The following is a 24,181-nucleotide window of genomic DNA, read 5'->3' as shown; positions in this document are numbered from 1 at the left end:
GTAATTAATGAAATACAAATACAAACAAAATAATAATTTTAGCCAATTTAACTTGATTTTATCAGATTTGTTTCTGTAACTTTTTTCAATTTTTTGCCTCTTTTTTCCTCACTTTTCAACTTTGTTTCTATTTATTATATCGATGACTGGTCTTTAAATATCACTATTTTTGTATTATTGTCCCTTAAAAATATTTTAGTGGATAAAAAAACAATTTAACTTGATTTTACATTTGTTTTTGTAGCTTTATTTAAAAAAAATAAAAAAAATCTTTACAATCATGCCGAGGTTTTTGGCTCCTTTATTGTTTGCTTAAGGGCCCCTCATGACTGTCACTGTATAAACTGTGGCCCCTGAAATAATGTCATGTCCTCGACTGATAATATTTCCATTATTCATTATTAGTCTCTAAATATGACTGTTTTTGTTTTCTTGTACATCAGGCTTTAAAATGTAACTTCATTTTTGCTGGATTTTTTTCTTATTCAAGTTGTTTTTTTTGGTCACGTTATAAAAGTATTTTATTTAAATTTATTAAATTCATGTCTGTAAATAATAATATTTATTGCCCATCAGAAGATTAAAGTTAATATGAAAAAAAATGTTGAACAATTTGTTTCTACATCATAAATATATTTCGCCGATTTCACCATTTTATGTTTTCGCTCACGACAGTCGCTGAAGAAAATGTGTCCACGACTAAAAAAACAATCAATTCTCCACCTTTGACTTGTTTTCGTTTCCATGCAGGGAACCCCGGGAGCACCTGGACCACAAGGAGCAAGTGGAGCAGCAGGTTCTCAAGGCGAGCAGGGACTTCCTGTGAGTAAAAAGTCGATTTTCATTTCCTTACATCCTGAGAAGTAACGAGAACGGATGACGGCGGCGACAGATAATCTGAGGTCAGAGCTGCAGGTCAGACGAGGCGTTCGCTCGTAAATCAAGTCTCTCTCGACACAAGTTTGCACGACTGTGCAGAGAGTCGACGTCTGTGAGGGACGCTCATGAATGTATGAAGGAGAGTCAGAGTCTCTCAGAGCCTCTCAGAGTCTCTCAGAGACTCTCACAGTCTCTTGTGAGAGACTCTCAGAGTCTCTCAGAGTCTCTCAGAGTCTCTCACAGTCTCTCACAGTCTCTGAGAGTCTCTCACAGTCTCTGAGAGTCTCTCACAGTCTCTCACAGTCTCTGAGAGTCTCTCACAGTCTCTGAGAGTCTCTCACAGTCTCTCACAGTCTCTCAGAGTCTCTCAGAGACTCTCACAGTCTCTTACAGTCTCTCTTACAGTCTCTCACAGTCTCTCACAGTCTCTCACAGTCTCTCAGAGTCTCTCAGAGTCTCTCACAGTCTCTCACAGTCTCTGAGAGTCTCTCACAGTCTCTGAGAGTCTCTCACAGTCTCTCACAGTCTCTCAGAGACTCTCACAGTCTCTTACAGTCTCTCTTACAGTCTCTCACAGTCTCTCACAGTCTCTCAGAGTCTCTCAGAGTCTCTCAGAGTCTCTCACAGTCTCTCAGAGTCTCTCACAGTCTCTCAGAGTCTCTCACAGTCTCTCACAGTCTCTCAGAGTCTCTCACAGTCTCTCACAGTCTCTCAGAGTCTCTCACAGTCTCTCACAGTCTCTCAGAGACTCTCACAGTCTCTTACAGTCTCTCTTACAGTCTCTCACAGTCTCTCACAGTCTCTCAGAGTCTCTCAGAGTCTCTCAGAGTCTCTCAGAGTCTCTCACAGTCTCTCAGAGTCTCTCACAGTCTCTCAGAGTCTCTCACAGTCTCTCACAGTCTCTCAGAGTCTCTCACAGTCTCTCACAGTCTCTCAGAGTCTCTCACAGTCTCTCACAGTCTCTCGGAGTCTCTCAGAGTCTCTCAGAGTCTCTCAGAGTCCAGGTCCTTCACTTTTATTAAACTGCTGAACTTGCACGTTTTGAGACACAAAACTTTGTAGTTGTGGTACTTTTCACTTCTATACTCTCAGATAAATCACTTTTACTTACGATTAACACACTTTTCTAGTCACTCGTCACAAATACTGAGCAACTTTACTAACGAAATCATAGAGACTGAAGAAGAAAAACTAGAAAACATTTCAATATTTTTCAAATAACACAAACTTGAATGATATGATAAACATGATGAACACTCAGGAGGTGCATACCTCTGCCAAGGATCCCTTTTCTAAGATCAATTCTAAGAATAAAAGCTTCTGGTAATTTTAAACTTGTCATTCTAAAAACTCTAAAATATTTTCAAATACATTTGATGTTTTTATTCACACAAACTGCCAAATTATATATTTAAAAGTATATATTAAAGCACTGAGACGGTGCATACCTCTGCCAAGAACCCCCTTTCATGTGAAACAGTTTTTACATTTAAAACTAGTTACAAACAAATCAATCCGACAACTTCCATGATTTAAGAATTGTGTTGCTCAAAAACTCGTATTAACTCCCAATATTTAAAATGTTCCGACAAACTCTCCTCGTTCCAAATAAACTTTACTTTCAACACAACTTGACAATAAAAGTTGATTTATTTGTGTTTCGTTAAGTTAAGTTAAGTTAGTTCAAAATGTGAGCAGAAGCAGTGAGAAGCCACACAAGTGACACATCCTTCAAAAACTTCCTAAACCCAGATGGAACTACAAAAAACAAAATTATTATCAAACTTTATTGTTATTGTTTACACACAAATGAACGCAGGTGAACACATGACATATTCACACTTTATAAATACACAGTCATGAGTTGTGTATTTGTGTGCGTCCCCTCAGCAGTGTGTATGTGTGTGTGTGACACGAACAACGTGTTTATAAAGCAGGTTTGTGTCGAGTCACTGCAGGATCTTTAGATTCATCTGGTGTGACTCTGTGTTCACTTACAGAAGACAAACGTCCTGATTTCTATCAGCGTCGCACAACGACGACACAAAAACAACAATCCCTGACGGATTAGCCCGTCTTTTTAAAAAAGTGTGTTTGTTTTTTTAGAGATTGTTCCTTTTGTTTGTCGTCGCTTTTATCGATAAGACAAGGTCGGCGTCGAATGTTGACGAAGTGGTTTCAATACAATCGTTTGATCGTCGCTCGGCTCGTCGGGTCTGAAGGTGGGTCAAAGGTCGACGACTTGATTTCCCGAGACACACATGTTTGTGTTCATGAACTGTTGGAGTGTTTTTATCATATCATCCAGCGGATTTGCAGCCTTTATGTGTTTTGCAGACTGTGTGTGTGCGTGTGTGTGACTGTGTGAGTGAGTGTGTGTGTGCGTGCGTGTGTGTGTGTGTGTGTGTGTGTGTGTGTGTGTGTTGTGGTCAGATATGCATCTGTGGCTTCGCAGGATTGGCAGTCGAACCAGAGCCAGAACATCCAAGGATGGTTTTTTTTTTTGTGGTTGAAGTGAGAGAGTGTAGAGGAACTACAGATGATCTCTGGTGTGCGTCTGTGTGTGTGTTGTTTGACGGTGTGTGTTGTTGTGTTGCAGGGACCTGCTGGAACCAAAGGAGATAAAGGAGAACGAGTGAGTGACAAACCTTTTCTCCTCGAATCATCTTTCATTTATGTTTTTGTTTGTTCGTTCGTCGACGCCTCGTTGTTTTCTCATGAGTTTGACTGAATTAAACTTTAGATTAAAGTAAATCTAAATAAATCTAAATGAAACTCCAGGCTGTGATGTTTCTGCTCATGAAACTTCTCGGCGTCACAGAGAAGCTGCTGATGTTCTTCTCTTCTGGTCGTGAACCAGTGAGTCGACGACAGAAACGCAGATTAAATGTGATTAAAAAACGAGTTTCGACTCTTAACGTGATCAATGTTTACGATCAAAGATATTCTTGTTTTCTAATAATAATTTAACAAACCAGTGACTTGAGCTGCAGCGTAACAAACATGACAGGATTCTAACTCGCAACTTTTTGAACGAACACAGAAGGTCAAGGAAGTGAATCATCATAGAATTGAATTAAACCTTTTTAAATGTTGCAGCTTTAAACTAATGTAATAAAATGTTGTTGTATTTAAGTATTGAATTAATTTTCTTTAATAGTTGAATTTTAAAAATGTCACATTTTCTTAATGAATTAATTACACATAGAGTTTGATATTCTATTTCCAATAATTAAAAGAATACATTTCTAAATTCAATATTTTATCGTTCAGTCAATTCAAAGTAAAAATGTATAAAAGTCTCAGCAGACAAAACCAATAGAGCTTCTTGAACCGATCGTGGTTGAAATATTATATCAACATTTTTATATTGAATATAAAAGACTATTAATTATAAAATATTGAATTTAGACAATTTATTTTTTAATAATTTGAATTTAAATGTCAAAATCTAGGTGTAAAAATAAATTCATTCATTTTGGAAAATATTGAATGATAGTAAAAGTCTTAATACAGAAATTATTGAATTCAATTATTGGAAAAAAAATGAATAAAAAAATATAAAAACTTTGAAACGTTAATATTCTGACGTCACTGATTTACTTCCTTTAGTTTACTTTAAATTAAGGTACAGTGTTTTTTACAGCAACTCATAAAACATTCACCTTTGAGCGTAAAGACTGAACATCGTCCAGTCATTTTAAATGGTTGTTTTTGACGTGTCAATCAACTGGTCCCGCCCTCTCACTTTCAAAATGGCCGCTAAACAAACAGGAAGTAGTTCTTGTTTCATGACAGTAACTTCCCTGAAATTCTTTGAGGAAAATCAGGTGTAAATATTAGCAATGATGTGTTGATTGACAGCTGTCACAGGTGCTTCCTGACACCTTTGATGTGTGTCCTTCAGGGCGACCTTCAGTCTCAGATGGCGGTTCGTGCCATCGCTCGACAGGTGTGCGAGCAGCTCATCCAGAGTGAGTTCATCCTGGAGACCATTGGTGGGAAAGTTCCAGGAAGTGACATCATAACTTCCTGTCTCCCGTCAGACCACCTGTCCAGGTACAACTCCGTGCTCAACCAGATCCCGCTGCGCTCGTCGGCGTCCACCAGGACGGTGCCGGGACCCCCCGGGGAGCCGGGCAGGAGAGGCCCCCCGGGACCTCAGGGAGAGCAAGGCTCCACCGGCAGACCCGGGTTCCCAGGGACCAACGGACAGGACGGGCGAGCCGGAGAGAGAGGTGAGCGAGTCTTACGAGTCACTGAGGCTGTGTCTCAAATCACATACTAGCGTACTCAAAGTTAGTATTTTTAGTGCGTAAGTGCGTCTCACTTCTTAGTATGTAAATGTAGTGATCAATACACACTACATTGTCAGTAAAACACCCACAAAACTGAGTATGGATCAATGGACACTTTCTACACTAAACGGCTCCATCTTAGTGACGTTGTAAACAGAAGTTACGTCATATATATATATATATATATATATATATATGATAAACACGTCTTCGCTGCTGATACCAGCGTAAATATCTCGCGAATATTTCGATTGTCATATTTTTCTTTTTATTTCTTTTTCGAAACTTGCAAAACGTTCTGCCAGCAGGTGTCGCTAGTGTTCCTACAGCTGGTTGAAATCATGGTTAAATAGTAGTAGAAGAAGAAGCTGTCGCGTCATTTCCTGTTAGTGTGTAGCAGCAGAGTTTGATTTGAGACATACTATCTGTGGAGAATTAGTTACTAGTTAGTATGTACACTATCCTGATGTATACTAACTTCTAGTATACTAAGAGAAGTGTGTTTGAGACATACTATCTGTGGAGGATTAGTTACTAGTTAGTATGTACACTATCCTGATGCATACTAACTTCTAGTATACTAAGAGAAGTGTGTTTGAGACATACTATCTGTGGAGAATTAGTTACTAGTTAGTATGTACACTATCCTGATGCATACTAACTTCTAGTATACTAAGAGAAGTGTGTTTGAGACATACTATCTGTGGAGGATTAGTTACTAGTTAGTACGTACACTATCCTGATGCATACTAACTTCTAGTGCACTAAGAGAAGTATGTTTGAGACATACTATCTGTGGAGAGTTAGTTACTAGTTAGTACGTACACTATCCTGATGATACTAACTTCTAGTGCACTAAGAGAAGTGTGTTTGAGACATACTATCTGTGGAGGATTAGTTACTAGTTAGTACGTACACTATCCTGATGCATACTAACTTCTAGTGCACTAAGAGAAGTGTGTGATTTGAGACACAGCATGAGTCACTGAGTCGTTCGAGCGACTCGACCACGAACCATCATCTCAGGATTCAAGGTCGATTAGAGTCACGTCGTCAGTGAAGCTTCTCTTCATCCTTCACTGACGCTGATGATGTCATCATCGAGGGACGTCCAGCTGGAGCCACAGGTTCATGTGAACAAGAAGATGATGTTCAGACACACACACACACACACACACACACACACACACACATACACACACACACACACACACACACACACACACACACACACACACACACACACACCATAGGTTCAGTTCCCCTCACACCGTCACAAAGACCCTCGACCTGAAGATCCTTCTGTTGCAGGTCTGGCAGGAGAGAAGGGAGAGAGAGGAGGTCCAGGTGTCGGACAGCAGGGACCGCGAGGACCAGCCGGACCTCCAGGTATAGTAGACACACACACCTACGTACACACAGAAAAACACACACCGATACACAAGCAAACATACAGAAACAAGCATAGACACAGAGATAGACAAACACGCACAATCATACAAAAACACATACATACATACACACACACATTTATACCCATATAAGCACAAACAAACTTACACACACACACACATATTCAAATACATACTCAAAAACATACAAATACACACACAAGCACAAACATTAACATACAAACACAAGCATGCACACACACACATATACAAACATACATGGACACACACAGAGCATACACAGAGAGACAGACACACAAACACAAGCATACACTACCAAACACAAACACAGAAACACAAAAAGACACACAAACACATTCAAACACCCACACAAAGACACTAACACAAGTATACACAAACAAACACACAGAACCACAAACACACACACAAGAACAAACAAAGTTAAACACACATATACAAACACACACACACACACAAACAAGCACAAAACCAACAAACGTATAATATATATACCTAAACACAAACACAAGCATGCACACATACACAAATATAGACACACACAAAAACACAAGCATATACAACTCAAACACACAGACTCAAAAACACACAAACGCACAAACCCATACAAAGACACACAAACACAAAAGCTCCATTGTTTTGCATCAACTTTTCTGCCACTTTTGATAATGTTACTCAGTTTATTGTTGTGCGATCATTGTGTGACGATCTGTCGACACATGTGTGTGATGATTAAGTCGTCGGTGGAAAAACCTCCAACAAATATATCAATGAGTGCAGAAGCGTCGCACAACTGTCTCTCGTACACACTTCACTTGAGAGATTTTCACAATATTTGGTAAAAAAAACATTTGGAGTGTAATCGTCTCCTCAGGGTCTCCTGGCGAAGGGCGGACGGGCAGCCAAGGACCCACCGGTCGTCCGGGTAACCCCGGCACACCTGGTCGACCAGGTAACCCGGGTTCCAGCGGCCCTGCAGGAACACCCGGGTACTGCGACCAGAACTCTTGTATGGGCTACAACGTCGGAGGTGAGATTTGTGCGTCGCAACTTCACAAACGCATGTTCACACAGACTCACACAGACTCACACAGACTCACACAATCACACACAATCACGCGACCAAAAGATGAAAACCACTTTTTCTTATCTGCCATTTTGATTCTCCACTAACTTTAGACCGGCCCAGTTTATATAATGAACAACAATTAAGATTTGATTCACAGCATGTGGATTTAAAGCAAGTGCTGCAGTTTGATCAGGTGAAGGTGACAGTGAAGGTCAGAGTGTGTTGAAGACACACACGTGACACACACACGTGACACACACACGTGACACACACACGTGACACACACACGTGACACACACACGTGACACACACGTGTCGAAGTAGTGATTCATGAACTTCTGCCCAATTTGAGTCGACGCTGCAGCGTCAACGCTTCCTGCATAAAGTTATTTTATTGTCAAAGTGGCGACGACTTGTTTTGACGGATTGTTATTGTTTCTAGTAAACGTTTGTGAGACGTTTAGAGTCTTTGTGTGTCTGTGTGTCTGTGTGTGTGTGTGTGTGTCTGTGCAGTAAAATGTGTGGTTTCTTACACACAGAGACACACACAGACAGACACAGACATACACACACACAGACAGACACAGACTCACACAGACAAACAGAGATACACAGACACAGACACACTCACAGACAGACATACAGACACACACACACTCTCGCACACAGAGACACACACACACACACACAGAGACACATACACACACAGAGACACAGACACACACACAAACACAGACACACAAACACAGACTCACACACAGACACACAAACACAGACTCACACAGACACACACACACACACTCACCCCCCCCACACACACACAGACACACACACACACACATACAGAGACACACACACACAGACACACACACACAGAGACACACACACACACACACAAACACACAGACACAGACACACACACACAGACACAGACTCAAACACACACACACAGACACACACACTCACACACAGACTCACACACACACTCACACAGACACACACACAGACACAGACACACACACACACAGACTCTCACACACACACACACACACAGACACAGACACACACTCACACACACACACACACACACACACACACACACACACACACCCACACACACACACACACACACACACACACACACACAGACACACACACACACACACACACACACAGACACAGACACAGACACAGACTCACACACACACACACACACACACACACACACACACACAGACACAGACACAGACACACACACACACACACACACACACACACACACACACACACACACACACACACACACACAGCCTGCAGGCTTCTATGTTTCTGGCTGGACTCCGGATCACGTCTCGTCTGATGATGTCACGTCTCGTCCATCAAAACATTTTTACACAAAATCTATTTTATTGCTCGAGACTCCATTTTGTTTCTGGGAAGGAAAAAAAACACCTGGTGGTGAAAACACGTCATTTTTTATGGATTTGATTTGTTTTGAGCTGAAGTTTTGTCTCGTTATTTTTTATAAGTTATTATTCTTTACTCCACACCATCAGCCAAAACATTACGACCACCAGGTCTCACCCCAGCTAGCTGGGACAGGCTTTAACTACGAATCAACAAAGATATGATAAAAATCTATATTTTAAAAGCTTTGTCTGTTTTGTTGTCGATGACTTCTGTGTTTTAAACTTTATTTGTACCTTGTGACGAACAGAAGGACGAGATCATGTGATCGTTTCTTCTTCTCTGGTGTTTCTCTCTGGACACTAACTGGTGTTTTTCAACTTCTCTCCTCAAGTTCAACGGGATTATGGGAACGATTATTGATCGTCTCTTCCTCCTCCTCTGGACTCTTGGTCACATGACCTCAAACGCTCGTCGTCGTCTTGAACCTGAGCTGCAGCTATGAATCATGGGACGTTGAACTGAGAAAATCTTATGAAGGAAAAAATCATTAAATGTTGTTTTTTTTTAGATTTTATTTTCAATTCTAAACATTTTAGTTTTTTTTTTAAATAGTTTTGAGGAATTATTTAATTTATCTGTTTATAATCTTTAGTTCCAGGAAAAACTAGTCATTACAGGAAAATACACATTTGTTTGGTTATATTGACGTTAATATAGTTCATTAAAATCTTCTAAGTGTTTTTTAATTATTTTAAAGATTCAAACATTTTAACTGAGTTATTATTATCAACTAAAAAAAGTCTTGATCAATTAATTTTAAAGTATATTTTATTGATTAGGACAAAAAAACGACAAAAATTGTGAATTTAAAATATTAATGCTTTAGATTATTTTATTTCAAATGTAAAAACTGGAACAAAATGCATTTTGTATTCAAACAATATTTTTATTGTTGATTCTTAGAAACATGTTAAAAATCTGAGCCCAATTCATCCAAAAATATACATTTTTATGCAGTAATTCAAGTAAATCTCGTAAAAGAAACACGTTTTTTTCACCACATTGACTTAGATTTGCTTCGTATAATAACGAAAAATAATTCAATTTAAAATATTCATCTATTTTGTTGGTTTAAAGTATTATTTTGAGAAAGAAAAACAGATATTTTGACCAAATATTGTGATTAAAAACTACATTTAAATGTATTTTTTTTCCCCAAGTTAAAAATCTGCTAATTTAAATCTACATTTCAAAGATGAATGTTTTATTAAAATCAGCTTCTATTATTAATTAATCTTCATTCCTCCGGTGATGATTGATCCTCGAAGGCGAACGTTTCTCCGCCACTAACTTCTCCACTAACCTCATGAGCTCCTGCATGACTCTGACTCACGGTGCTTGGATCTGGACTCCTCCCATGATGCTTTGCTTTGACCGACCGATGTCCCCGTCGTAGTCCGACCTCTGCCTCACGGCGGCTACCAGCCCTACAACCCGCCGTACAACCCGCCGGCCGCCGTGGCCTACAACAGAGGCGAGGAAGAGGAGGAGGAGGAGGAAGAGGAGGAGGACCCCTATTACCGCGGATACCCCCCGCCTCAGCAGCATCACGGTCGCCAGGGTTACCGCTCGGGCCCCGCCCACTCCGAGGACGTGGAGCTGCGGTCGCCGGGCGTCGCCAGGAGGTTTTCCCGCGACGTGGTGGTGATGGAGCAGAGCCAGGAGCCGTGAACTTTGAACCCTGAGGCCGCGGTGAGGCTCCGCCCACTCCTGTACATAAGTGTGTGTGTGTGGGGGGGAGAGGGGGGGGGGTCCTGAAGTGCCTGATCCACGTGTGATGTTCTGGTGTCTCGTCGTGTCTCGTGTGAAGCTGAAGCTGCTGAAGGATCATCTCACGATCATCTCAACCTGGAGCACAAAACACCTTCAAAGTACTTTATACTCGTCGCTCGTCAGAGACTCAGAGAAACTTCTCGTGGTTTTACTTCTAGAACTTTAACTTTTGATTGACAGTTTTTATTCATTTCTGCGTTGAAAGGTTGACTTTTCTTTACACGTCATTCAAATATATATTTAAATCTTTTTTTCTACACAGTTTGATTCTAATTCCATGAAGTTAATGTTTTAATTCAATATATAAATGTTGGTATAAATTGAATTTAAAAAGCTATGATTTATAAAAAATATTGACTTTAAACTTAGATTTTATTTGTTTTCCAATTACAATATAAAACTGTATAACAAAACATTTTAAATAACAATTAAACCTTTCAATACAGAAATGATTGAATTAAATTGTTGCCAAAAAATAATTTAATGTTTAAAAAAAACATTTAAAACGTTAAATTCGACCGTTTACTTCCATATTAGCATTCATGCTAACTTGAGATTAGCAAGTTCACTCTGGCTAAGGAATCCACCAGACGACCTTCAGATCCATGGATGTCACCTGAAGGTCGTCTAAGTTACGCTCCGAGTCTCTGACGGTCGACGCAGCTTCATGACGTTTCTTTGTTTCAATGGATTTTCAAGCATCAAATCTGAGAAAAAAACTTTATTGACAGTTCAATGTGAACACGTGTCGACGGTTCTTCACATGTATGTTTCTGTGAAACAAACATGACACGAGTTGATGTTCTTTTCTCACCACATGAACTTTATTTATTTCTGCTTTTATAACCAATAAATCTGTTACGAGACTCGTGTGTTCGCGGCTCAACAAACACAAACCGTAACCAGACTTCGTCGCCACGGTAACACCAGCCGTGACCTCGGGTGACCTCGGGTTCACTTCATCAGGTAGTCTTGAGGCCTGCAAGACGAGCGTCAGAGATTAGAACCCACGACACACAGGATATGACATCAGATCGTATCTCGCTCTGAAAATGAAAACTCTTTGATTCAAGATTAAAAAAAAACACTGTCACGGGTGTTTGTCCACATCCCATAATATCCTCACTGATTGTTTACTCTAAGTTGAGGCAAGAAAATAAACATTTTACACTTTTATTTACAATTACAGATGTTTTATATCAACTTAAAATGTTAAGAAAAATACAAGTTTGACTCATTTAAATATATATATATATCTGAACCTTAAATTTTAAGAAAATAAACGTAATCCCTGAAGAGTAAATATGTAACTGAATACATGAGTAACTAAATAAAAACTACTCAAACACATGAAGACGAATTAAAGGCAAAAATAATAGAAAAATGATTAAAACTGACGAAACTAAAATAATTACATAAGAATAAGTACATAAAGTTGCAAGTGATACAGAGTAGAACTGTAACTGAATACACAACTAAATACAAATACTAACGACTACAGAGGAAACATTAATATGAAGGTAAATTCAGTTAAAAATATTTAAATTAGAGTAAATTATTCTTGAGAAAATCTACAAGTGAACATCAGTTATAAATACATTTTTATAGAGAATAGTATGAAACACAAGTATATAAAGAAATACACGAGTAACTAAATACAAAATACTCCAGAGGAAATAAAGCTGAAATACAGACAATGAAACAATAGATAACAATTGTAAATAAATGATAACATTTCTGACAAAGAAAGAATGAAAAAGTAACAATGAAGTGAAAGATTCATTAGTAACGAGTGAAGATTTAAAGAGAAAAAGCCTAAAAAGCAGCTGAAATAAATACATTTAGAATCAAAAGATCGACTTAAATCAAACATCTTCTGTGAACGACAACATGTTGTGTCTCGACTCGTGTGTGATTTCCCACATGGATACTGACGTGTGTGTGTGTTTGAGTCGTGTGTGTGTGTGTGTGTGCGCGCATGTGTGTGTGTGTGTTGAATAAAGCGGGACCAGCTCGACCTTGAAGACCACCCACTGATGGAGCTGCTCCACTGCACTGATTGGTGGAGGAGACTGGTCCAGTAAACAAGGAGCTGTGGCTCGCTCACACACACACACACGCACACACACACACACACACGATCTGAACCAGGTCACATTTCTATGGGTAGGTTTGTGTCGCGGGGGCAGCAGTCACGAGAGAGAGATCTAGACTTTCTAATCTCCAGCACGTCAGCAGGAACCGTTAAGAGACTAATCTATAAAGTGTGACGTGGGTCTGACCCGGGGCCTCCTCCCAGTGACCCCCGGTGGGTCAGGGTTCAGCAGGTGAGGAAAGGTTTCTCTCCGACGGATCACATGACTCGAGGCTCTCGACTGGAGGCTCGCGCACGAAGACGGCGCCGGAGGGTGAAGTCGGCGCCGACAGCGTTGGCGACGGTCGGGTCGAGATGTCGCTTCAATCTCGCGGCGGAAACGGCGTCTCGCTCAGAAAAGTCATGAATACGATTATGACAAATAACAGATGCTCTCGCTCCGACGGCGACGCAAACTTCCCAAAACGAGTCGTGACATCTGTATTCTGGGGGTCTACGGCGTTGCCATGGCGACGACTGCGACCGTTGATAACAATATGATCGACATCCACGCCGGGGTTTTGGGTTCGACGACCAGGATCTCTGAGCCTCGACCACCAGAGGTTTAAGAATCTTCTTAACTTCTCAGGTCCACGTCAGTCACGTGACCATTGATGACACAATATATTCCACTCGCTTTTCAAAACTGTCGAACAAGATCCTCACGAATAAGTCACATGATCAAATCAATACTAAGTTTTAACTACAATTAGAAATACTTTGATGTTAAACACATTTATATCTTTGTAGCGTTTCATGATTCATTAAACTCATCACGTTCATCTGACAATGCTGCCCCCTTCAGGTCAAATGTAGGTGCTACATCTGCTTCATAGGACGAGCACTAAAATGTACCAAAATAGATAAATAAATAAAACACAAATAAAACACAAATAGATATTTTAAAGTCTATTAATCTACGTTCTATTAAAAATAAATGGATACAATTTAAATAAATCAAGATAAATATTTAAATAAATTCAACGTTGAAATAAAGAGACGAATAATAAAGATAAATAATTAAATTGTTGAGATAAGAAAAAAAACAAATCACAAATATTGTAATAAATTAATTAAGTGTGGATTTAAAAACACAAACGTGTTAAATAAATAAATGAAGTGTGGATATAAAAACACAAACGTGTTAAATAAATAAATGAAGTGTGAATATAAAAACACAAACGTGTTAAATAAATAAATGAAGTGTGGAAATAAAAACACAAACGTGTTAAATAAATAAATGAAGTGTGGATTTAAAAACACAAACATGTTAAATAAATAAATGAAGTGTGGATATAAAAACACAAACGTGTTAAATAAATAAATGAAGTGTGGATATAAAAACACAAACGTGTTAAATAAATAAATGAAGTGTGGATATAAAAACACAAACATGTTAAATAAATAAATGAAGTGTGGATATAAAAACACAAACGTGTTAAATAAATAAATGAAGTGTGGATTTAAAAACACAAACATGTTAAATAAATAAATGAAGTGTGGATATAAAAACACAAACGTGTTAAATAAATAAATGAAGTGTGGATATAAAAACACAAACGTGTTAAATAAATAAATGAAGTGTGGATATAAAAACACAAACATGTTAAATAAATAAATGAAGTGTGGATATAAAAACACAAACGTGTTAAATAAATAAATGAAGTGTGGATTTAAAAACACAAATGTTAATAAATAAATCATGGATATAAAAACACAAATGTTAATAAATGAAGTGTGGATATAAAAACACAAATGTTAATAAATAAATCATGGATATAAAAACACAAATGTTAATAAATAAATCATGGATATAAAAACACAAATGTTAATAAATAAATCATGGATATAAAAACACAAATGTTAATAAATGAAGTGTGGATATAAAAACACAAACGTGTTAAATAAATAAATGAAGTGTGGATATAAAAACGCAAACATGTTAAATAAATAAATGAAGTGTGGATATAAAAACACAAATGTTAATAAATAAATCATGGATATAAAAACACAAATGTTAATAAATAAATCATGGATATAAAAACACAAACGTGTTAATAAATAAATCATGGATATAAAAACACAAACGTGTTAATAAATAAATCATGGATATAAAAACACAGATCGTGTCAGACTCACGGGGTCCAGAGCCGCGGGAAGGCGTCGACCTCCTCTTGCGAGTACTCGTTGAGTTTCCTGGGAATCTCCCGGGGCTGAGGAAGCTCCTCCGTCAGGTTGGCCCGGATGTCGTCGGGCAGATTCTGGAGAGAAAAACACAAAAATCAAGGTCACACACAAACGCTGCTCATGACAATAATTCACGAGTAACTAGTAGTTTAAAAATACAGACTAGACAGTCAAGAAACTATCATTTACTTACATCGTCAGCGAAGATGTGTAGTCGCCGCATCATGGTGCGTCGGTGCAGGTTCCTCGGCAACATCCCATAAATTGCCAACTTCACAATCTGCAGAAGACGAAGACTTTAAGAACTGATGTTTCATTTTATATAATTAAACGTTTCTGTGTTTCTCTGCGACTCGTTCTGCTCGACTCACAGCTTTAGGGTCTTTGTGATGCAGCTGAGCTGCCGTGACCTGCTTGAAGCCTCCAGGATACCTGAGAACCAAGACAATAGACTTATGACTCACAAAAATAATAACAACACAGTATTCAATGAATTATACAGATTTAAAAAGCATTTAAATCTATGATAATCAATAAAGAAATGAACAATTATTTCATCTACAATAACAAAAGCAGTAAAAGATTTTATTAAACAAAAGAATCAAGTAAGTAAGTAATTTTTATTTATATAGCGCTTTTCTAGACCAGGGTCACAAAGCGCTTAAACAATCAAATCAATACTCAATAAAATATATACTTTAAAGGTCAAGATAACACAGAGACAAACACAGGAGTTCCAGAAAACAAAAATAAAGGAAAAGCCTGCACGAATAAAAATGCCTTAAGATATTTGAAGGATCTTGAAGAATTCTTAAAAAATTAAAGCATCGAACTCGTCTCACCCCGTGTGTGACGAGTAAACTTTCTGTTCCCATTTATTTCCGGAGAAAGCGATTTCACTGGTGTTTATGATCACGACGTGGTCGCCGATGTCGCCTGTGAGGAGAAGAAAACAAACGTCATCACTGGGACATCAAGACGGTTCAATAATAAAGTTACTTCATAATCGTTATAATCATTAACGTACATGTATCGTGACCTTAAGTGTCGGGAGATAAACAACATAACTGTGTTGGACGTGATGTTAAATAAATGATAAAGAGATTAAAGATGAAAACACCGATCATCACATCAACAGTGTCGTGGACTCACTGGCGGCGTGGTAGATGGGCTTGTGCTTCCCCTGTAACCTCACGGAGGTCATGGAGGCGATCTTCCCCGGCGGCTGCATCCTGGCGTCGATCAGGAACCACGAGCGAGCGAACGTGGCCCATTGCTGTGAGACAGAACCGACGTCAGCGACTCTTCAAACCACAAATAACTGTCAGACATCATGGAAATTATATTCACTGTAGCTGAATAGACAAGAAACAAACATTGACTTTATTATTTGTTTACATCTCTCACCATCACTGACGGTTCTGTTCATTGATACTGATAATATAATATATAATTTTACTTTATTTATCAAGATATTTGTATTTTTATTGCATGGGAGCCATTTACACTGTTAACACAAACTGTCCATCTTTAAATAATGTAAACAACATTTATTGTGGATAATTTTTCAGGTTAATATTTTATTTATATTTAACGTTAATCATCACAGGTGGATATTAGGGGGTGTGGTTCACTGAGTCAGTGGTGTGTAGTGGAGCCACACACTCTTTAAATCTCTTCTTTATTATTTGTATCTTTAGTTTATCCCCAAGTTTCTGCAACTGTCAAGTTAACATTTAAATAAACAACAACTTTGGATTGTGTGTGTGTGTGTCTTTGCGTAAATAAAAAGAGTAAATAAATGAAGGTTTAGAGAGTGTCAAGCTTACCGATTTGAAACATACTATAATAATACTTATAATAATAAACTGTAAGTTTCTTCCTAATAAATATCATTTTAAAAAGGTTAATATTAAATCATATTAAAAGGTATTTCACGCGTTACTTTCCTCACGTATTAATTTCGCTGAGCTTTTGTAGAAACGTTCTAAAAAGATACATTACATCTTTGTGTATTTATTTATCTATATTATTACAAATATAAAACATGTTTTTGTTAGATTTCGCTTCATAAAGTAACGTTGAATTACGGTTTCTTCTTAAATCCTGTTAGCATGTAGCATGTTCTATGTACGCGCGTCAAACATGTTCAGTATTGAGCGTTAATAAAATACAAATAAATACATTTTAAAAACACATTATTACCTGCGCGGAACGAGAGAAACTTGACATTTTTTAAATATCATAAACTCATCCTCAAAATGTTTGACCCCAAACGTGAGCGATGCTGCAACACTTAATGAGCACGGGTGAAACAACCGGAATATGTAGTTCCGCCTTTACATTTTTCTTTTTTATAGAAAATGTGCAAAATAATAATATTTAGAAAAGTTACTCATATATTTTTAAATATTTATAAAATGTTTTACTTGTTATTGAGTTATGTTTTTCTAGTTCAGCCACGTAAGAAACACGTTCCTACTCGGATTTGTTTTGACGGTACACCGGATCCGCTTCCTTCCGCTGGCAAAAACCGGGAACGCGGGGAAATTTGACAAGTCGAGGCTGCGACAGAATAGTTGTTAAGACTCGAGATCGTTAAGTTCCTGTTGATTCCTCAGCATGAGAACTTTGGAGGAAGTGCAGGCGACTCTGCGCGTCGCCAAGTTGAAGGAGGAAGATCTTCAGAAAACTATTCACTGTTTGTCTTTTAGCGAGAATGTTACATCCGGGGACTATTGTCTGATGGAGCTGGACGACACTCTGTGTAAACACATAGAAGCTGGTCAGAGGTGAGATCACTGTTGTCACGTTTGTACTTCATTTGACGGTCGAAGTACAAACACAAATATGTTAAAAAGGGGACAAAATAATTGTATAGTAAAGTATATAGAAGAGGAAGATAACAGGATGATGAAGGATAAACCTAGAAGAATAAAAGTGTTGTGTTGCAATTAAATTAGTATATTGTTTGTATGTACAGTATATAGAGGGATAATAACGATAATGTAGTATATGTGATGTTTGAGTGCTAATATAGAACATATTTTTATGGATATCTGTTTAGAAATAAGTAGTAAACTGAAGAATATTTAAAAGGGTGTAGAAAAAATATATTTGTGCTTCTTTCTACTAAAGTGTTTTGTTATTTTGGCTTTATTTTATTTGTATTATTTTGTTTTATACTTACAAGTAATTTAATATTTTAAACATGTAAGTAAGTTTCACTTAAACGTAGTACTGGATTGAATTAGTTCTGTGTAAGCATGTGTCGAGTGAGTGTGAAATAGACTGTCCTGAGTATGTTTTTACTAGTTGTAATTCAACATTGAATGAGCCTAAAACACTTGTATATCCAGATGTAGTTAAGTCGTGGTGCGTTCAGGCATATGCATATATATATATATATATATGTTGATCGGTTGTGTTCTGTTCAGTCTGGTGATCCGAGGCGACAAGGACGAACACTCCGTGCTCTGCTGCGGCGACAGAACCTACAACCTGAAGATCGCCGACACGTCTAACCTGCTGCTGTTCCTGCCAGGATGCCAGACGCCCGACCAGTTCACCGGCAGCCAGGAAGACGCTCACCTGGTGCACACTCCGGTGTGTTGGACACGCAGATGAGATATATAAACTTGACGACTCTAATGCTTAATGGGACGTGCTGCAGGTTTGGGGGTTCTCTAACTGCTACTGGGAGCTGAGGAAGCACCGGCCGAGGGTGAAGAAGCTGATGAAGGTGTTGATGGAGAATCCATATGAAGGACCTGCAGTAGGAGGACAAGAAGAGCGAGATGGAAACAAGGTAAAATACATGTATAAATGCTTCAATGCTCTGGTTGAGATCCAATACAATCAATATTTGTTAAATAATCGAGACTTGAAAGTGACATGTATGTGAGGATGACTGATCTTTTATTCATGAATAAAAAAGTTTGTTATTCTCTTGTGTGTCCAGTACACCATAGAGGATCTGTTGGAAACCATTCAAGCCAGTGAAGCAGAATTAAGAAACCAGCTGGAGACGATTCACGCCTGCGAGATCGATGGTAGATTATTAATTATTATTATTATTTTTATTATCATTTATTCCTCCTTCAACAACTGACATTATAAAGTTTACTGAGCAGCTCTTTCAAAATGACGCCACATCATATATAATCTAGAGGTTTGTGTTGGCGAGAATCTGTTGATACGATTATCTTTCATGACACGTGGGCTATGACACGATATATGACAACAAGGATATATGTGTAGTATTGTCGAGTACTTGACTCTGGTGTTGTGATAGTGTAGTAACAAGGATATGTGTGTAGTATTGTTGAGTACTTGACTCTGGTGTTGTGATACTGTAGTAACAAGTATATATGTGTAGTATTGTCGAGTACTTAACTCTGGTGTTTTGATAGTGTAGTAACAAGTATATATGTGTAGTATTGTCGAGTACTTAACTCTGGTGTTTTGATAGTGTAGTAACAAGTATATATGTGTAGTATTGTCCAGTACTTAACTCTGGTGTTTTGATAGTGTAGTAACAAGTATATATGTGTAGTATTGTCCAGTACTTGACTCTGGTGTTGTGATACTGCAGTAACAAGTATATATGTGTAGTATTGTCCAGTACTTGACTCTGGTGTTGTAGTATTTACAGACCACATGACTCTTGACAAAGTCTTAACTGCTTTCATTTGTATTCAAACCAAAATATGTCCAAACATCAGCTTTAAAAGCTGCTGGAATCACTGTATCCTCTCGTCCTCAGTCATCAACGGGACATTATATAGTTCCTTTAGCTGCGGAGAATGTAATGACTGCTGCCATCTAGTGGCCGGATGTGTAATTGTAAGCCAAAAATGAAAAAATGCAGTGAATATTTTGTCAACTATGTCAACTGTAAATAATATTGATTCAGTGAAAACCTCATTCAAGTGTATTTTCTCTTCACACTCAACATTTGTTTGTACCTTCAGGCTTCTGGCGTGTGCTGGACTTCGACTACGAGATGAAGCTGCTCGGTCACGTGACCCAGCTGGTGGACTCCGAGTCCTGGTCCTTCGACAAGGTTTCTCTTCGGGTCAGCCTGGAGGAGCTTTCTCCGCTGGAACCAAAGTAGGTGACGATTGAACCCGAGAAGCCTGGAGGACAAATCTGACCCGACTCACCCTTTGACCCTCAGAGAGATGATCCAGCACTGCCTGAGCTGCTACGGCCGACGCTTCACGGAGAACGGTGAGTAAAACCTGTGGAAATAAAAGACAGAGTTACTGCAGATCCTTAAACTTTTAAAAGGCATTTCATTTGTGGATCTAAAAAGTAAACCCTTTATTGGCTTTACGAAGTCTTGAATCACATCTTAAATGATGAATCATTTATCTTATGTTAAACATCTGGTTTTCAGTCAAACCAACACTTTTGTCATGGAAGCAGTTCCAGGGAAAGATTCTTCATAGATATATACTTTTTTCCCTTTTGAAGATAAACTTTTGGGTAAAACTGTCCCTAAACCTCTGTCATTACTGTGGTGGGTTTATTGACTTTCAAATTCTGGTGGATTTTTCGAAATTTAATTTCAAATGGTATTTAAAATTTTTTTTTAAATATATTTAACTTGCCTACAGCTGTAGGAAACCTGAAAGAACCTATGTTTAGAATTTAGAATGAAGTAAAAAGCTGTAAATATGAATAAAATAATAGTTTTTTTGTCATTTAAGTTCACGACTTGTGTTTAATTCAAGCTCCTCCTACACTCTCCTTCGAACAGGCGACGTGTTCTACGCTCTGGACGAGGACAGAGTCTGTCGAGCGACGGCGCTGATGCTGCTGAAGAACGCCGTCAAGTTCAACCTGAAGGAGTTCCAGGAGGTCTGGCAGCAGAGCGTCCCTGAGGGCATGAGCACGAGGCTGGAGCAGCTCAAGGTGCTTCATCCACATCCAGGATGATCACGTCTTCCTGCCAGTGTTGTCGGGGCCAAATTGAAGAACCTAAATATGATTTTTTATATACAATAAAACTACTTTTGATTAGATATTAATATACATTTATTTAACTTTAATCATAACAAGTCAGAATTTCTCCTTCAGGGGATCAATATCTTTCTATTTATGAAGCAAAACATCTAAATATCTTATAAAAGCACAGTATTTTATTTTATTTTCAGTTTGCTTTAGGTTTACTTTGACAAAAGAAATGAAAAAAACTAGTTTAATCATTAATAAATTGTGCTTTAACGTGCAACATGCAACGTTGTTTTTGCTCTTGGATACATTTTAGATCCATAGTTTTACCTCGACCTCAACGACATGCTCAAGGAAGTTATCGTCCTCTGCTGAAGCTCTCATGTGACCACAAGAATATTTTAAATGATTAAAGATCGATCCTGTGGTCTCACCTCCTCCAGAGCGCCGCCCTGGTGGACCGCTCCTGCCACCCTCAGACCATCTGCCTGCTGCGAGTGGAGGATCTCCCCGAAGATACGCTGGAGCGCTTCAACTACCTCTTCTCCCTCCGAGAGAAGTGGACGGAAGACGACATCACGCCGTACATACGGTCAGTGTTCCATCGTCTGCTCCAGGCGTGTCTTCTCCTTGAGTGACCTTGAGGTTCTTGCAGGGATCTGTGTGGAGAGAAGCAAACCACGGGAGCTCTTCTCACCAAGTTCGCTCGCTCCTCCGTGCAGCAGGGGATCAAGGTGTTCAACTCCAGGAGGCCGGTGGCTTCATGAGCACGTCTGTGATGTGTTACGTTCTACATTCTGCTGTTTTTTACGCCTCGTTTATGAAGGTTATTTAATAAAGTTTTCAAAAAACCCATCATCGGAATTTTACTGAGAAATTGCAGTATCGATTTGTCTCCACGAGAGGGAGACGTATGAACAATAAATGACAAGATACTTACTTTTTCTCTGCATTTTATTTTATAACAATCGAACTTGATTCAGTTTCATCATTATGACTCCAAACAAAATACATAAGAGAGCAATGAGCTTTTTTTTATATTTGAAAATATAAATTTATTTTTCTTCTCACAATTCCTTGATTTATATTTATTATAATTAAAACATGACTTTCTTCTCTCCTCTATCATTAATGCAATTTAAAAATATAAATGTATTTCTTTTCTTATCTCCTGACATGATCTTGATTTAAATGTTTATTGTTATTTATTATATTACAGATTTTATACTATTATTTTTCTTTTCACCCTTTTCTTCTCTCCTACATCGTTTGTTTTTATTTATTACAATATACTAATAAGATTATACATGAATCCTTTTCTCCTGACATTATCTTGATTTAAATGTTTATTATTTCTATTTTATTTCAATATTTTACTTGTAAATTTTCTCCTCACAATATCTTGATTAAAACATTGTATAATTTATTTTTCTTAGAACATGTATTTAAAAATATACATTTATATTCTCTTTACATCATTAATATACAATATTAATAATGTACGTTTTTTCTTCTCTCCTCACAATATTTAGATTTTTATTTCTTCAATCTTAATCTTTTTTAAACATGTTTTTCTTTCCATTTTTCCTCACAATATAGTGATTTATAACGCAGTATGCATAGTAATATTATATATTATATATATTTATTTGAGTTCCTCTGGTCACAATCATCTTTGATCATCTGGAAATATTAAAATATGGATATAAAATTAAAGATAAATGATGTTGTTAAAAGAAGAAAATGTTTGTAATTTCTTCTTTAATTAAAAATTAAACGTGTAGAAGGTCAGAATATAAGGTCACTGTAGGTCGAAGTTTATCTGGTCTCATCATTTTTACAGTGAGAGTTTAGTTCAGGAACTTCCCAAATTACTGTGGCTTATGGTGACCTTTGTGTCCAGTGTGTGTCACCGGGTGTGTGTGTGTGTGTGTGTGTCACTCGCAGACTTGTGTTCTTAACTAAAACAACATCAGGTGTGAGTCACAAAAGTCCTCGTATGTCTCAACACAAACCTCGCTTCTCTGGTCGGTTTTGTGCGACTGACTAACATTGACATCAGCCGCCAGGAGCGCTGACTTATCAGTTTGTGAGGAAATCTGTGTGTGTGTGTGTGTGTGTGTCTGTGTGTGTCGTATCAGCATTGTGGGTCCTCGCGGCCCCCGCAAGATGACAAACTCTCACAGATTCACCTCCCGTCTGATGCTGTAGAACTGCCGTGAGAACCTCAGCTTCCCTTTCTTCCCGATCTTCCTCTTTTCAGGCTCCATCCTCCGAGTGATGCTCGTCTTCCTCTTTTCAGGCTCCATCCTCCGAGTGACGCTCGTCTTCCTCTTTTCAGGCTCCATCCTCCGAGTGATGCTCGTCTTCCTCTTTTCAGGCTCCATCCTCCGAGTGACGCTCGTCTTCCTCTTTCTGCTCAACAACCACAAGGTTACAGTGAGACACGGAACTGAGATCATGTTGAGAAATAAATATCACTTCCTTGGAAATATAAGTCAACAAGGACATCCATCATGTGATCTGAGGTCATGTCTCATCAAAAAATAACTTCTGGACGGACTCGGACACAGTGGCTCGAGGGCCAGATGTGGTCCTTTACCTGCATTTAAGTGGCCCTCACTAAAGTAGACCTACTTATGTAGAATTTAAAACTGACAGTTAATTTCTTATGTGGTTTAAGGTGTGAGTTTATGAGGTCGATTCTTGATCCTTGAGATCCTGTTTTCTTCTGACCTAAACTTTGTGCCGCTTCTCCTTCCACAAGTTTTCTCCGATTTCAACTGTTCAAACTTTTATCAATTCAGCTGGTTTCCCGAAATGCGGGCTATATTCTAGCTTCTTTTTATCCCTTCCACCCTTTCTTTTATTCCTCTGTTTCTACCCCATTCATTTCAATGGGGAAAATCTTCAAATCACGTTTCAACTCTTTCCACTTTGACCTACTACTTATACTTTTACTACTAATTCCACAACTACTACT

At 38.3% G+C, this 24,181-nt stretch overlaps 3 protein-coding genes across 3 annotated transcripts in view; 2 read left to right on the top strand and 1 right to left on the bottom strand.

Moving 5' to 3' along the window:
• col14a1a (collagen, type XIV, alpha 1a) overlaps positions 1-11,559 on the top strand; it is a 151,207-nt gene extending 139,648 nt beyond the window's left edge. Inside the window, exons 42-48 of the mRNA XM_087812431.1 lie at positions 751-822; positions 3,479-3,514; positions 4,787-4,853; positions 4,926-5,117; positions 6,489-6,566; positions 7,482-7,637; positions 10,543-11,559. Coding sequence (XP_087668557.1) covers positions 751-822; positions 3,479-3,514; positions 4,787-4,853; positions 4,926-5,117; positions 6,489-6,566; positions 7,482-7,637; positions 10,543-10,817 — 876 coding nt within the window. The 3' untranslated portion in view covers positions 10,818-11,559. The remainder of the gene's footprint in view (positions 1-750; positions 823-3,478; positions 3,515-4,786; positions 4,854-4,925; positions 5,118-6,488; positions 6,567-7,481; positions 7,638-10,542) is intronic.
• A 162-nt stretch (positions 11,560-11,721) lies between these two features.
• On the bottom strand, positions 11,722-17,561 carry mrpl13 (mitochondrial ribosomal protein L13). The gene is made up of 7 exons (XM_087812442.1): positions 17,446-17,561; positions 16,393-16,516; positions 16,083-16,176; positions 15,612-15,672; positions 15,434-15,520; positions 15,193-15,314; positions 11,722-11,898 (listed from the first exon to the last, which is right to left on the bottom strand). The coding sequence occupies exons 1-7, from the start codon at positions 17,470-17,472 to the stop codon at positions 11,874-11,876; spliced, it is 540 nt and encodes a 179-aa protein (XP_087668568.1). The 5' UTR covers positions 17,473-17,561; the 3' UTR covers positions 11,722-11,873.
• Positions 17,562-17,860: 299 nt separating this feature from the next.
• On the top strand, positions 17,861-22,665 carry dscc1 (DNA replication and sister chromatid cohesion 1). Its single transcript, XM_087812440.1, has 9 exons — positions 17,861-18,032; positions 18,678-18,846; positions 18,914-19,048; positions 19,202-19,292; positions 20,214-20,352; positions 20,420-20,472; positions 21,005-21,159; positions 21,642-21,790; positions 21,854-22,665. Exons 1-9 carry the CDS (start codon positions 17,863-17,865, stop codon positions 21,963-21,965), a joined length of 1,173 nt encoding a protein of 390 aa, XP_087668566.1. The 5' UTR covers positions 17,861-17,862; the 3' UTR covers positions 21,966-22,665.
• Positions 22,666-24,181: the final 1,516 nt, after the last annotated feature.

This window comes from Callionymus lyra, chromosome 17 (genome assembly GCF_982586985.1).
Source record: "Callionymus lyra chromosome 17, fCalLyr1.hap1.1, whole genome shotgun sequence".
Classification (NCBI taxonomy): Eukaryota; Metazoa; Chordata; class Actinopteri; order Syngnathiformes; family Callionymidae; genus Callionymus; species Callionymus lyra.
Note: the sequence above shows the minus strand (reverse complement) of the source record. Positions and strands in the feature narration are given on the sequence as shown.

What these genes read in the sequence shown, in the direction of transcription:
- mrpl13 (XM_087812442.1), bottom strand. Translation starts at nt 17,472, where the DNA reads ATGTCAAGTTTCTCTCGTTCCGCGCAG. An exon ending in GTTTCTCTCGTTCCGCGCAG is followed by an intron (nt 16,517 to 17,445) that starts GTAATAATGTGT and finishes TCTGTCTCACAG; the next exon opens with CAATGGGCCACGTTCGCTCG. An exon ending in TACACATCTTCGCTGACGAT is followed by an intron (nt 15,315 to 15,433) that starts GTAAGTAAATGA and finishes TTTTCTCTCCAG; the next exon opens with AATCTGCCCGACGACATCCG.
- dscc1 (XM_087812440.1), top strand. Translation starts at nt 17,863, where the DNA reads ATGAGAACTTTGGAGGAAGTGCAGGCGACTCTGCGCGTCGCCAAGTTG. An exon ending in TCACGCCTGCGAGATCGATG is followed by an intron (nt 19,293 to 20,213) that starts GTAGATTATTAA and finishes TTGTACCTTCAG; the next exon opens with GCTTCTGGCGTGTGCTGGAC. An exon ending in GACATCACGCCGTACATACG is followed by an intron (nt 21,791 to 21,853) that starts GTCAGTGTTCCA and finishes AGGTTCTTGCAG; the next exon opens with GGATCTGTGTGGAGAGAAGC.